Genomic DNA, 12,797 nt, shown 5'->3' with positions numbered 1-12,797 from the left:
AATGGTTCTAGTGTGTGCGTGCGTGCGTGCGTGTGTGTGTGCGTGCGTGCGTGCAACAGTTCAATATGACCGTGTTTGGGCTGTTCTGTTCATAGGCTTAGTAGTGCATTGAATGGCCAGTCGCACTGAATAGATGCAACAAAATCTGTTTGGTAGTTAGATGTGAGTGCAATGTTCAATGTGCTATCAAATAGCAATTGGCTGACTGCACAAGTAAAGAACTGAGCCTGTGTCAAGTTGGACCAAGTTTTCTGCTGTCTTTGTCTCTCTCCCCCCCCCCCCACTCTCTACTCTAAAGTTGACTACTATCCAAACCCGTTATCTAGCCACAAATGGTAACCCCTTTAAGTCATTTTAGATTAAAAGACTCAAAAACAGCAAATGAAATAATGGGAAAATTGCTAAGGGCATGAAATCCCTCTTGAGTGTTTGCTGGTCCACTTCATGTCCAGCTGTGAGCAGTATATTTGGCTAATGTCTGCATGTTTATTTAAAAAGAGCGAGAGGACAAATATGCAGACATGCCGTAGTTGGAAGTTTGGTCTTTTTTCTCTCTCTTGCTCTCCTTATTGCTCTGCTTTGAAATAACACAATAATGAGGTAAGCCATCAAGGCCATGGCATTAAGTCATTTACTTTTACAGTATGTGTGTTGTTGCATTGGACTGAGGACTGAGTGCAATGTATAAATATATCCTTTCCCCAGACTCTATGCTCAGCTGCAGCGCGGTCTCATAACTCAGGAAGTCAATTGTCCTGGTCATGATGGACAGACAGACAATCAGTCTTTCCTTGTCCCTGTAATGACAGGCTTGCTGGCAGGCACACATGCCTCTGTAGAGACTTATGAGCAGGGGGAACTGCTGACAGGGCCCTATGGCGCTGCATGCAGGCAGTCCTTCAACAGAGATGGACCCAGTATATGGGACTGGGAGCCAGCTATGGATGTGAGCTCTGCATGCTCAGCTGGCCCATTCAGACCCTCTGCCTTCACTGTTCCTCTGAGCTGCCCAGACTGAAGGCAGCTGTGGCACATCTGGGGGGGGGGGGGAGAGAGAGAGAGAAGAGTATGGAGGGAAACAGCCCTTTTAAGAAAGAAGCAGTGAAAAAGGCCACTGTTTTAATTTCCCACTCTTAAAAAAAAAGGACATAATTAAAGGTTCCTCTGTTCTAAAACACTAAAATAAATGGAACCTTGGGTATTGCTTAATGATGGTTATTTTCTCAAAGGTGAGCCTTGCTCTCTCTGCACCCCCCCCCCCCCTCACTCTTATAGTTTATAGCAAATCATAATGATTGATACATTATTCCTCCTCTCTCTTGGTCATTAGTTCAGAAGAAGTAGAGCTGTGCCATGTAGAGGTGGGTCTGAGATGGAAGCTGGGAGGCACAGTTTTCCATCCATTGTATTTCCACTGTTTTTACTTGGTGATAACAGAAGCCCAGGGTGAAGCCCTAAAGATGGGTGGGCACTCACCCAGCCCTGGGTGGCATGCACGGGATCATATTAATCTGTACAGGCCAGGGGCTACTGCATTGTACTGTACTCTACTGTATGTGACCTTGTCAGTCAGATTGGGAGGGCCCACTGTTAAATTTATCCACTGTTTTCCACCGTTCTATGTTTGCTTTGAAGTCTGTTCAACTTGGAATGCTGACTCAGCGGTCTATAGTGGAGTTCACATATTCGTCTCTGCGACTCTGCAATCTTTTCTAGGTGTGTGAGCCATCGGCAAGCGAGGGCTGGGTGTTTTACTTGTACGCCCGCAACATTGTTTAGCAGTCAGGGCATGACACAATCCTGAACAATTATATGGAATACATTACCCTCTCATGTCTGTAGTACCCTGATGGAAAGCATGCTGAATAAATTCACTTATGTGCTCTACACGGCACTCAATTTGTAATTGTTCCTTGTAGTGAGTTCAATCAGAAAAGTGCTTTTATTAAATTGATACCAGTAACAAAATGTAGTCAGTAGTCTTTGCCAGTTATCCATAGGTTTATGGTTTCCAACAGTGAAGGTGGAGCATAATCAGCATTCATTGCTGTCGGGAGGAAACTCAAACCACCTAACTCCATTTTGAAGTTTTTGATTGTTTTTGCATAAATCAGTACTATTGAATACACTTTTTGTTATTTCGAAAATATTGAACCAATGGAAAGTAGTAAAAAACACTTTTGGACAAAACATCTTAACTCCACTGGACCCTCAAACTGTCTGCTAAAGCAACTAACTCCACCACCTTTCCCCCTCTCATGCATGTAATTGACAATATATAAAGTCACAAGTCACAACACCAACTTTGATGAGGCAGTATTGCTTTGTTTTCAAAATATAAGGTTTTCTTAATTTCTTGAAAAATGCATATTTTTCATTTCCTGAAAAATGAACATTTTGGAGTTAGGTGGTTTATTCCCGAGGCAGAGATATATAATAAAAGTGTGTTATCTTAATTCATTCCAGGCCGGAATTGAGGCATATGGGGCAGGGAGGTCGCAGTCGGTGGGGTGGAGCTCAGAGTGAAGAGGAAGGGATGAGAGCAAGGAGGAAGGGAGGTAAAAAAAAGGAGGAAGGGATGGATGGAGGGAGGGAGGGATGGAGGGAGGCCTTATGAAAGCAGTCAGTGGTGAAGCTCACTGGCTGTGCCAGGCAGCCACACTCATTAGTCTCCTAGGCTTATCAGGTTGCCCTGTCTGGCTGCATTACATCTAAGCTGCAGGCAGGATCAATTAGAGTAATGGATTACACATCATTTTGGTAGATAACTATTTTAGACATATATTTACTTTTCATGTATTCGTTATATTATGGCTCATCTCACAATGTGGCTTTTGGGGCGGAATGGTGTGAATAGTGTTTTTGTGTGTGGGGTCTCATTAACTACTTCTAAGTGGTGGAGGTGTACTTTATTAGAAGGTTCCCTAGCATATACGTAGCTCTATCCATCTGTCTCTCTGCAGGAGATCTTCTCCTACCTCAAACGTTAGCACATTTTATTACAATACCACACTTTATGTGCTTCAAATTGTGGAGGCTGGTTGAAAATGTCTTAGTGGGAAATAAACTCTGGTCTGGTCACATAAAAGTAATGTAGAAGAATTTTCCTGGAGGATGTGAGAGATAGGTCTAGGAGAGAGGGGGGTTTGTAATGGTACTTAATGTTTATTTAAGCCAGACTTAGCTGTATACAGAGCAGTTCCCTGGTGCAGAGCTCTCCAAAGCTGTGGAAGGGAACTTTAATCTCTAGCTGTTTACCCTGTGCGGGGAGGGGCTGCTTGTCCTCTAAACAAGGCTAAAGGTTCAGTGAAAACTGCACTCATTTACCGGTGACCTTTCCCTGTTAGTTAGCTGTAGCTGGCTGTTTGGAGCTCCGTGTATTTGGACAATAAATCTCCACCAGGACCTGGCGCAGTCTGGGAGAGACAGGAAGTATACAGTTTCAGTGAAACCATGGCAACGGCCCTTTGGCCTCATGGAAAAGGGAGGCTATGGACTGAAAAGTCCTCAAGATACTCCCATTCAGTGAATTATTTTCATTACACTGTAATTAGCACTCAAATGTTTACCTTAGTAGTATGTGCGATCAAAGTCAAAAATCTCTAAGTTGTGATATATATATATATATATATATATATATATATATATATATATATATATATATATATTCATTCTGTGATTTTTATCTCAAAACTTCTTCTCTCTAGCTGTGTTCCTGTCCAGGCTAGACCAGTATGAGATTGCCATCCCAGTGCAGGTGGGACCTGAGGGCCAAACCCTGGACATAGACAGTTCCAGACGCGACTCTCAACACCAGCCCCATCGACGGATGCGCCGTAGCACCGAGGACAAGCCAGCAGACACTGTAATGAATTGAACTTCAAAATCAATTGATAACTTTCGTGTAAAGTTGATTCCGGCTTTTTTTGTGCGTGTGCGTGACTCATAATGTGCCATATAGTGTCATCATAAACCAGTGTCATAAATATTCTGAAAACCTAGAGGCTGACACTCAGAAATCGGCTATTATGATCAAACTAAGAACATTATGATAGTGTGTAAAACAGAAAATCAAAAACTTGCCAGAGACAAGGCCTAATCTTTGCCACAGACATATTTGTCCATGTATGGACATATTGATGACCTCTGAGTGTATAGGGATTATAAAAAAAAACTCTCTTCCAAACAAATCCCTCAGCTCTTTTACCAGCTGTCAACGCCACGCACCAGCTTCCTGCTGAACCTGACGCTGCAGGGGGGACTGCTGTCCAGGCAGTTCCGGGTCGAGTACTGGAGGAGGGGTCGTCTGGCTTGGAGTCATCCCTACTCCCCCTACTGCCACTACGTGGGACACCTCCAGGACCAGCCACACTCCAGCAGGGTGGCTCTCAGCAACTGTAATGGCCTGGTAAGACTGTCATTCTATGGCACTTAATAAAACCTCACCTCTACTGATAGTTCTGTGCAGCGTGTAAGACGTCTCTAGATGGGATCCAAGTTTGGGTCACAGGCCCATTGTTATAGGTTGCGAGTAAGTATCCCCTTATTCTTCCAGGTCTTGAGGTGTGAGTAAAGACCTGATTTTAGCAATGTTTCTTAATAGAAAGAAACAAGTTTGGAGAAGGAAAGCAGATCTACAAACTCACAAAGTGTCGTGGTGCGACAAGTTGTGATCGGCTATGTTCGATGCAGCGGCTCACGGGTAGAGTGGCCGGATGGGAACCTTGCGGTTCCCGGTTCGAACCCGGGCTCCCCCAGAGTTAGTGTCGAAGTGTCCTTGAGCAAGACTCTGAACCCCTATTTGCTCCTGATGTGCAGGTTGGTGCCTTGCATGGTGTCCTCCGGCATCGGTGGGTGAATGTAATCTCTGTAATTTAATCTCTGTAAAGCACCTTGGATAAAGGTGCTATATAAATGCACCATTTACCATTTATGTTCACTAGTTTGGGTCCTGGGAGGAATATTGGAGAGGTCACCATTTAACCAACTCGGCGTGAAGTCTGCGAAAAAAGATTCGCAGTGACCTCTCCGGTTACCCTGGGGACTGGGGAGACATACAATTTCTCAATTTCTCGGGCTAAAACGTTTGGGAACCAGTCTACTTTAGAGATAATGATGCAGTAACGTTCAAATTTCCTCGAAAGCAACACAGACATTTCGGCAGCTGTGTGTGTGTGTGTGTGTGTGTGTGTGTGTGTGTGTGTGTGTGTGTGTGTGTGTGTGTGTGTGTGTGTGTGTGTGTGTGTGTGTGTGTGTGTTGGGGATGGGGGGGGGGGGCATCTAAAAAGTTTGGGTTCAAATGACAGTACTGTAGAACAGAAGGAAAGCATGAGGCACATGCACTGGCACATGGAATTGTCCCGGAGTGCTGGTCAGCTCACTGAGCTGTTAACATCCACAATTTAGCTTTAATCTCAACCCAAACACACCAGGAAGTTTCCATTACAGCAACATGATATGCAGCAAACAGCTGGAGAACACTCTGTTCCTACCCTTAATACCTTAGCTCAAAACGTAGGAATAGAAACACAGGCAGACATTCACATTCATAGCAACTGTGTGCTTCCGTGTCAAACAGAGAGGTGTAATCAACTAATTTGTTCCATACAAAATCGTTCTTTAGGTCATGGACTGAATGGTGTTTATAGCAATAAGCTTCTACATGTCTCCCCGCAAAATAGGTTGCTGTGAATATGACGTACATTAAGGCGCTTATGACTTACCTTCTGCTATATGGCAATGGCTGATTTCCTCTACCAAGGTGGCCCTCAATCAAAATGGTACCCCATAGATCCCAGATAACAGATTATAGTATCTCAAGATCAGTGTCACATCTCTTGTTCTATCCATAGAACTTATAGTGCAAGTGTCTTACTCTGAGCATTTTTTTTAAAATATACGTTTATTGGTAGAAAGTTTCAACAAGTTAAAACGGTTTGAACATACCATTTTTTTCCATTTTCTCCCTCACCCCATCCCTCCCCCCAGAGTTATCGTCATCATTTTTTTCTCTTTAAGACAATATATAAAACAAATTATAATAATAGAGTACATCACCCCCTATAAATGATATACTCCTTCATAGACAATTCTATCATTATGAGAAATCATTATGAGAAAGCAAAAACAAACGCATAGTATTGACTCAATTAGTCTGTCGGAAGTACTCTCAGATTAAAACCCCATAATAACCTTAAGCCACATAGTAGGGGATGTCCATCCCAACAATATTCTACATCTTGCTATCAGTGTGGCAAATGCCACCATATTACATATTAGTTTTTGGGTTAGAAGTTCAAAATCTGATGGTACCCCAAAAATCTGGGGTGACGGCTCCAAACGAACCTCAAATGTTTTAGTCCAATAGTGTACCAGCTTGGGGCAAGACCAGAACATGTGTGTGTGATTAGCTGGTGAGAGAGCACACCCATCACATTTATCATCAATTTCAGGATATATATGTTTTTTTTTGTGGCTTTCGCCTTTATGTTATATTCTTTATGGAGGGACAGACAGTAGGCTGACAGGAAATGGGGAGCGAGATGGGGGGATGACATGCAGTAAAGGCCGTCGGGATCGGGAGTCGAACCCGCAGCACACTGCCAGACTGGATTACCAGCCAAGGTGCCTGGACCGCTGAGCCACGGCCCAGGCTATATTGTGGCAAGTTTAGATTTGCAGTAATGAAGTCTATGAAAGTGAATTGGCCTAGTCTAGCACATGATGTTGATGTGTTGACTCGATCAATAGCCCCATCCCACCATTCCTCAAGAAAGGTTTCACCAAACTCGGTCTCCCACTTATTCCTATTCTTGTCCATAGGGACGATGTTTAATCTCATAAGAGATTGATAAATCACCGAAATATGGCCCCTCTCTGAGCATTTTTAACCACATGAATCTTAGTCCCTATTCTGGGCATGTCGGTAGGTGAAAAACGCAGATCTCCAAGCTCACAATGCAGCGACGCTCTTCAGATTTTAAATCTGCTGTTTTTGGTGAAGACATTAAGGGGATAAAAGGAGGGGACCAAATGGTTCAAAGATGTCAATATTAGTTAAAGCTACTATTTTGATATGGTGTCTTCTGGTGTGTGGCACTCTGTCCTGAGAGTCAGGCCAGGGAACCAGAAGATATTTTGGCGATTTTCTGCCCTTATTTGATACTACAGTGGTGACTGACATGAAACAGGGAAAAGAGTCAGGGAGTGACTCCCTGCAAGGGTCTGCTGGGCTCGAGAATCGAACCCACTGTATCAGAACCTTCATGGTACGCACCTTAACCACTTGGCCATCGGCACCCCCAGGGAACCATTCAAATCTCTAGTAAAACACCCGTTTAATTAGAGGATTATCAGGCCATTCCCATCAGCAGCTGCTTCCTGTATTGGTCACAACTCATAATGTCATCTCAGCATGCCACAGCAGAAAGCTGGAACTGTTTATTGTCACCAGGGAGATTCACGTTTCGGGGGGAGGGGGGGACGCAAGGATTTTATTGTATTCATAGTTGCCGGCTTGCCGCTGTTCTGTTCTTATTCATAATCATACCAAAGTGGCAGCTCCACATTTAGCAACTGTAAATACAGCTGAGAATTAGATATGTTCACAGAGCGTTAAGAAACTGCACACGTAATTACTGGTGGTCAGACCAGCATGAGTAAATTCAGCAGGGAATGGGCTGTGTGCCCAGGGGAGCGTCACTAACTTTATTATGGGATTAGGTGCACTTTGAAAGCTCGAGGCGGTGAGTCAAGGGGAAACACTCGCTCTGACCCCAGAGATTGGGACCAGAAGATCTAAACAGTGGAAGTGTTACTGTATCTCTCTCGGTCTCGTTTTGCCTCTCTACAATTGTGTGTATGGCTGTGTGCATGCATGTATTTGTATGAGAGTGCAGGAGTCCTGAACCCCGTAAATATCATCTCCCACAGAAGAATTTAAGTGACATATAGAATTTAAGCACTGTGTTTGTGATGGGACATTCTGAAGACTGAGACTGATACAATGATCATGTCACATAAAATGATCAGATTGTACATTTCTCACTCTCTCGCACTCATTGTCTCCACCAGGCACCAGGCGATAGCCTGGTGGAGACAACTCAATCTAACTCAATTTTAAGAGTTTGTGTATGGATTGGTGCCCGGAAATTCATGTGAAGTTGTTGGTAAAACCCCAAAGTAATTGTGTAGTTAATTCATAGGCCTTGTGTTAGCTTTATGAGTTAATTGAATTACCAATAGCGAATTCTTGGCATTTCTCACTCCCTATAAAAAGAGAAGAGGCAGGTAAAGCGCCTCAGTCAAGTCACAGCGGCAGTAGTGGAGAGGAGCGGTCGATTTTAAATGGTGGCCAAGGGCTGAAGGGTTTGGTGATGAGGATTACAATGATAGAAAGAGAATGAGGTAAGAAGCAATACATTCAGGAAGTGATCAGGACGGAAGGAATGAGAGCGTAAAGAGAGGTAAAAAATGATGTATCTTTAGCGATTTGCATGCAGTTGGGAAGTTTGTAAAGAAAATAGTTGGTAGAGTTAAATCAGTGAAGGTAACTAGGAGCTGGGTAGTAATTATTTTAAAGATAAGTTTTGTCGGATAGGACAGTTGAGTGCGACAGGTATAGAGAAATTGAGAGTGACATGCAGCAAAGGTCGCCAGGCTCGGGAATCGAACCTGTGACCTGCCGTCAGGCTGCATTAGAGCCTATATGTACAGTAGTATGTGCGATAACCACTAGGCCTTCAGGCAGCACCCACTGGGTAGACATTATTGAGTGCAACAATAGTCGTACAAGGCGATGAATATCGATGCATTTGGAGAGACCCAATACACACCTTTCGCCTGGGAGAGAGGGGAGGAATAAGACGAGGGGGTAAGAGGGTAATAAGTGGTGTATTTTGTAGTTTAGAAGGAGTATGTGAGGCAAAAAGGATGACAAGATAATGAGAAGTGGGGCGGGAGGATACCAAGAAGAAAGGAAGTAAACTTGAATCATTGTGGAAAGAGGAGTGTCATGCAGAGGCTGTGAACGGAGTGGGTGAGAAAAAGGAAACTATGGCAGGACAACATGAAGTGGAGGTAAAGGAGCGAAACATCTGTTTGGACAAGAGTTTTTATAGCCATGGGGATCTTATTGTGCAGTAGAAATACAGGAAAAATCTGAGAGGATAAAAATGGTGGTGGACGCAGTAAGGAGATATTCCTCGATATTGAGGATATAAGTGGTGAAGACCTGGACAACATTCTGAGGGAAGGGTTTGTGCCATCTCAGACCAGTGCGTCTGGGCATTAACAGAATGGTCTTTATAGTATGAATGGGAGCACTTCAGGGGGACACTGTAGTGTAATAGTTTGCACGGTGAAGAAGATATAAGTTCAGTAGGGGGTGGTAATCTCCCTCAGGGCACAGGTAACAGCCCTGAGGGAGAGCTACCAGGGCCCCTTTGTCTGTCTGGGTATTGTTACCTTTATATATTTTTTTGGAAATGTTATTTTTTGTCAATTTATCATTTCTGACTAGGTGCACTGTAAATAGCTGCACAGGACTGTTGGTGTGAGTTTAAAAAAAAAAGTGCATTCTTGGGCTCTCGTCTATAATGTTAGTGTCTATTAGCTAGATAACTCAAGCAGTTATGAACAGATTTGCACAAAACGTGGTGGAGAGGTTGGTCCTGGCCTAAGGAAGAAGTGATACATTTGTCATGCTGATTGGCTGCAAAAGGGCATGGTAGTGGGCATAGCCTGTCACAAAAATGTGCATAGCTTCTAAACAGAATAATATGACATCGCAATACTATAAAAAGATGGTAAATGTCTGATCTACTGAGCACATTTTCTAGTTTGTATTATTTGTATGCTGATGTCAAGGATTCTATTCTGCAGCAGGGGGTGATCGTGGCGGGGGGAGAGGAGTATATTATTGAGCCCCTGGTCTCGCCAGAGAACCAGACCAAGACGGAGAGGGGGGAGGAGCGCCCCCATGTGGTTTACAAGAGGTCATCGCTTCGCCACCAGTACATGGACCAGTCCTGTGGAGTTATAGGTAGGTTGGAGTGATATCCACACAGATAATATTGGTTTTCTTCTCCACAGTTAAGAGACAGAGGTAGACTGGTGGTACTTCAAAACCCTAAACTGGCTGCGAGAATGACTGCTGAGGTGCCTTTGAGCAAGGCACTAAAACACCACTGCAGTAGCCAGCAGTCATAGTTAGGTGTAACTGTCTGTGAAGCTACTGAAAAAGAGGAACTATGGTCGGCCTCATCATATTAATTTGTTATAGTGTGTTCATGCAATTAAAAACCAAATGCAAAAATGTAATGTAGAAAGCGTTTCGACTTCAATCTGGCTATATGACTGTTCTTTGTTGTGGATCTCCAAACCATATTTGTACCATTTGTAACCCAGGAGAGCCTTCAAATGTACCAAATTGTACAAATGTGTACATACATACACTCAGGATTTTACAGTGCAGCGTGTACCGTGTATATATCTGGTCCTCAGATGAGAAGCCGGGGAAGGGCATGGCATGGTGGCAGCGCACTCTGAAGACGCCTCCCCATCAGGTGCCCCGCGGCCAACTTCCCCTGAAGCGCTCAGTGAGTCGAGAGCGATACGTAGAGACTCTGGTGGTGGCTGACAAGATGATGGTGGGCTATCATGGTCGCAGAGACATCGAGCAGTACATCCTGGCTGTCATGAATATTGTAAGTTTCACCACAAAAAGGAAGCATACACTGTGTATTAACAAAATAATGTGTTATTCATATTATTTGTGTCATTAAAGTCTGAGGATCCTGAATCTAACAAAGCTTTGCCCAATAGCGGCGCATGGATCTTGGACATCATAAATGGCCAGGCTATGACATAAGTCATCTATGATGTGTCTATGACGTATGACTCCATATTTGTGCAAGGTTTCAGCCTGATTAGACTGTCATTCACTTCCATAGACAGTTCGGCTTGCCGATGGGGTCATCCAAAAAGTGAAATATTTAAAAAAGTATTTAAAAAAAATCACACCCGTGTGAAGTGAGGGGCGCTCTTATCATCGTACATCATCCAATAAAAAAATTAATATACTTCCTCGTGAATTAATTGTCAACTTATGTTATCTTTTAACCATGATACAAAACAAATATTCAATGTATTTAATGTTAATATAATTATATATATATATACTGGGACGTAAGTTGGGACTTGATCACCCCAGCTGGGTTACCCAAGTGAGGGGTATGATGTTGGAAGACCCGAAACCCTGATGACCTTGGGATACATCACTGAGGATACGTCCCAGTTGCATCCTAGCGATGTTTTTTTAGTTCTTAGTTCTTCTATTTATAGTGACTCATTTATATGTGACAACCGGGAATAGTCTGGTGACCACCTGAGAGATGGTTGGCAGCCGGAATGTAGACGGTACCCGGTACCCGGGTAAGCAGTTTGGGTTAGCGCCCCAGCCTGTGTCCGCCGTGAGGAGGGCGCGAAAAAAAGCCCACGTGAGGCCTTTAAGAGGGCCATTCAAGCCGCAAGTGGAGCCTGCGGCACCACCGTTACCCTGCCGGTGGAGCCTGCGGAATCCACCACTCCCAAATTAAGTGTCTGTTGCTGGGAATATGGTGCAACGCACAGGTCCTGGGCGCACCTGGTGAGAGCGGTAGGAGGTGCCCGGCCAGGAGTCAACCCACAGTGCCTAGTCCCTCCACACGCCAGATGGCCCGCCCGGTACCCGCCGGATGGCCCGCCCAGTACCGAGTTGTCCTGGAGCAGCGGATTGTGTGTCCCTGGTTTTTCCCTAATGGGACTGATCGAGGGTAGCTACTGGGACGTAAGTTGGGACTTGATCACCCCGGATGGGTCACCCGAGTGAGGGGTATGATGTTGGAAGATTCGAAACCCTGATGACCTTGGGATACATCACTGAGGATACGTCCCAGTTGCATCCTAGCGATGTTTGTTTTAGATATATAAAAGCCCCGAGCTGAATTTAAACAGTTTTACTGTGTTTAGAAAAGTCGATTTGCTCGTCCACATATGACGTAAATTATCCTTCCATTGTCAATGGCAAATGTGATGTGACACGTGTTGTGAAGAAAAGCTGTATATAGGAGGGGCTAGCACCCCTCAAAAAGTGGAAAAAGCTTTTGAAGGTACTAAGTTAGCTTGCAGTGTGCTCATCAGTCCAGCGCAAGATGCTGAACTGATGATGCAAGATTAGCTCCGGACAAACACAGACAGGCAGGCAGGCAGACACACGCCTGGGATGTGCGTGCACCTCCTGACCACTTTAGCAAACACACGCACATATACCAGGGGTCGGCAAGTAAGTTTGGCCTTAGACATTAGATGGTGGGCCAGAACACAATCAATGGCTAATTTAGGACCTGGAACTTGCAACAAACAACCTTACAATAATAATACATATTGTTATAAAAGTTAATACATTAGTATAACAATTGATGGAAAAGCTTCTTAATCAAATGTTACAGGTGCACACAGAAATGCTTCTGTAATCCTTCGTGTCCACATCCTTGAACGTGACATCAAAAAGTTTCAAAAGGACATTTCATCTGGAGACAGGGGGCTCCATTTTTGTCACCGCTAAACCCCTTATCCCTACAACTTCCTTGCCTTTTTTTTTTACTATTGTGCAAAACATTTTTGAATAGTTAAAATGGCCAGTCTACAAGCTCACAACGTGTCAATGTAGATTGGCTAGTTGAACAATTCAAAAATATTTTTCAAAATAGTAAAAAAAGGCAAAGAAGTTTAGGGATAAGGGGTTTAGCGGTGACGAA

At 44.0% G+C, this 12,797-nt stretch overlaps 1 protein-coding gene across 1 annotated transcript in view; it reads left to right on the top strand.

Moving 5' to 3' along the window:
* The window catches only part of adamts10 (ADAM metallopeptidase with thrombospondin type 1 motif, 10), a 70,614-nt gene that overhangs the window by 7,913 nt on the left and 49,904 nt on the right, over window positions 1-12,797 (top strand). Inside the window, exons 3-6 of the mRNA XM_079506894.1 lie at window positions 3,708-3,865; window positions 4,199-4,408; window positions 9,883-10,042; window positions 10,504-10,706. Coding sequence (XP_079363020.1) covers window positions 3,708-3,865; window positions 4,199-4,408; window positions 9,883-10,042; window positions 10,504-10,706 — 731 coding nt within the window. The remainder of the gene's footprint in view (window positions 1-3,707; window positions 3,866-4,198; window positions 4,409-9,882; window positions 10,043-10,503; window positions 10,707-12,797) is intronic.

This window comes from Electrona antarctica, assembly GCF_951216825.1.
Source record: "Electrona antarctica genome assembly, chromosome: 7".
Classification (NCBI taxonomy): domain Eukaryota; kingdom Metazoa; phylum Chordata; class Actinopteri; order Myctophiformes; family Myctophidae; genus Electrona; species Electrona antarctica.
Note: the sequence above shows the minus strand (reverse complement) of the source record. Positions and strands in the feature narration are given on the sequence as shown.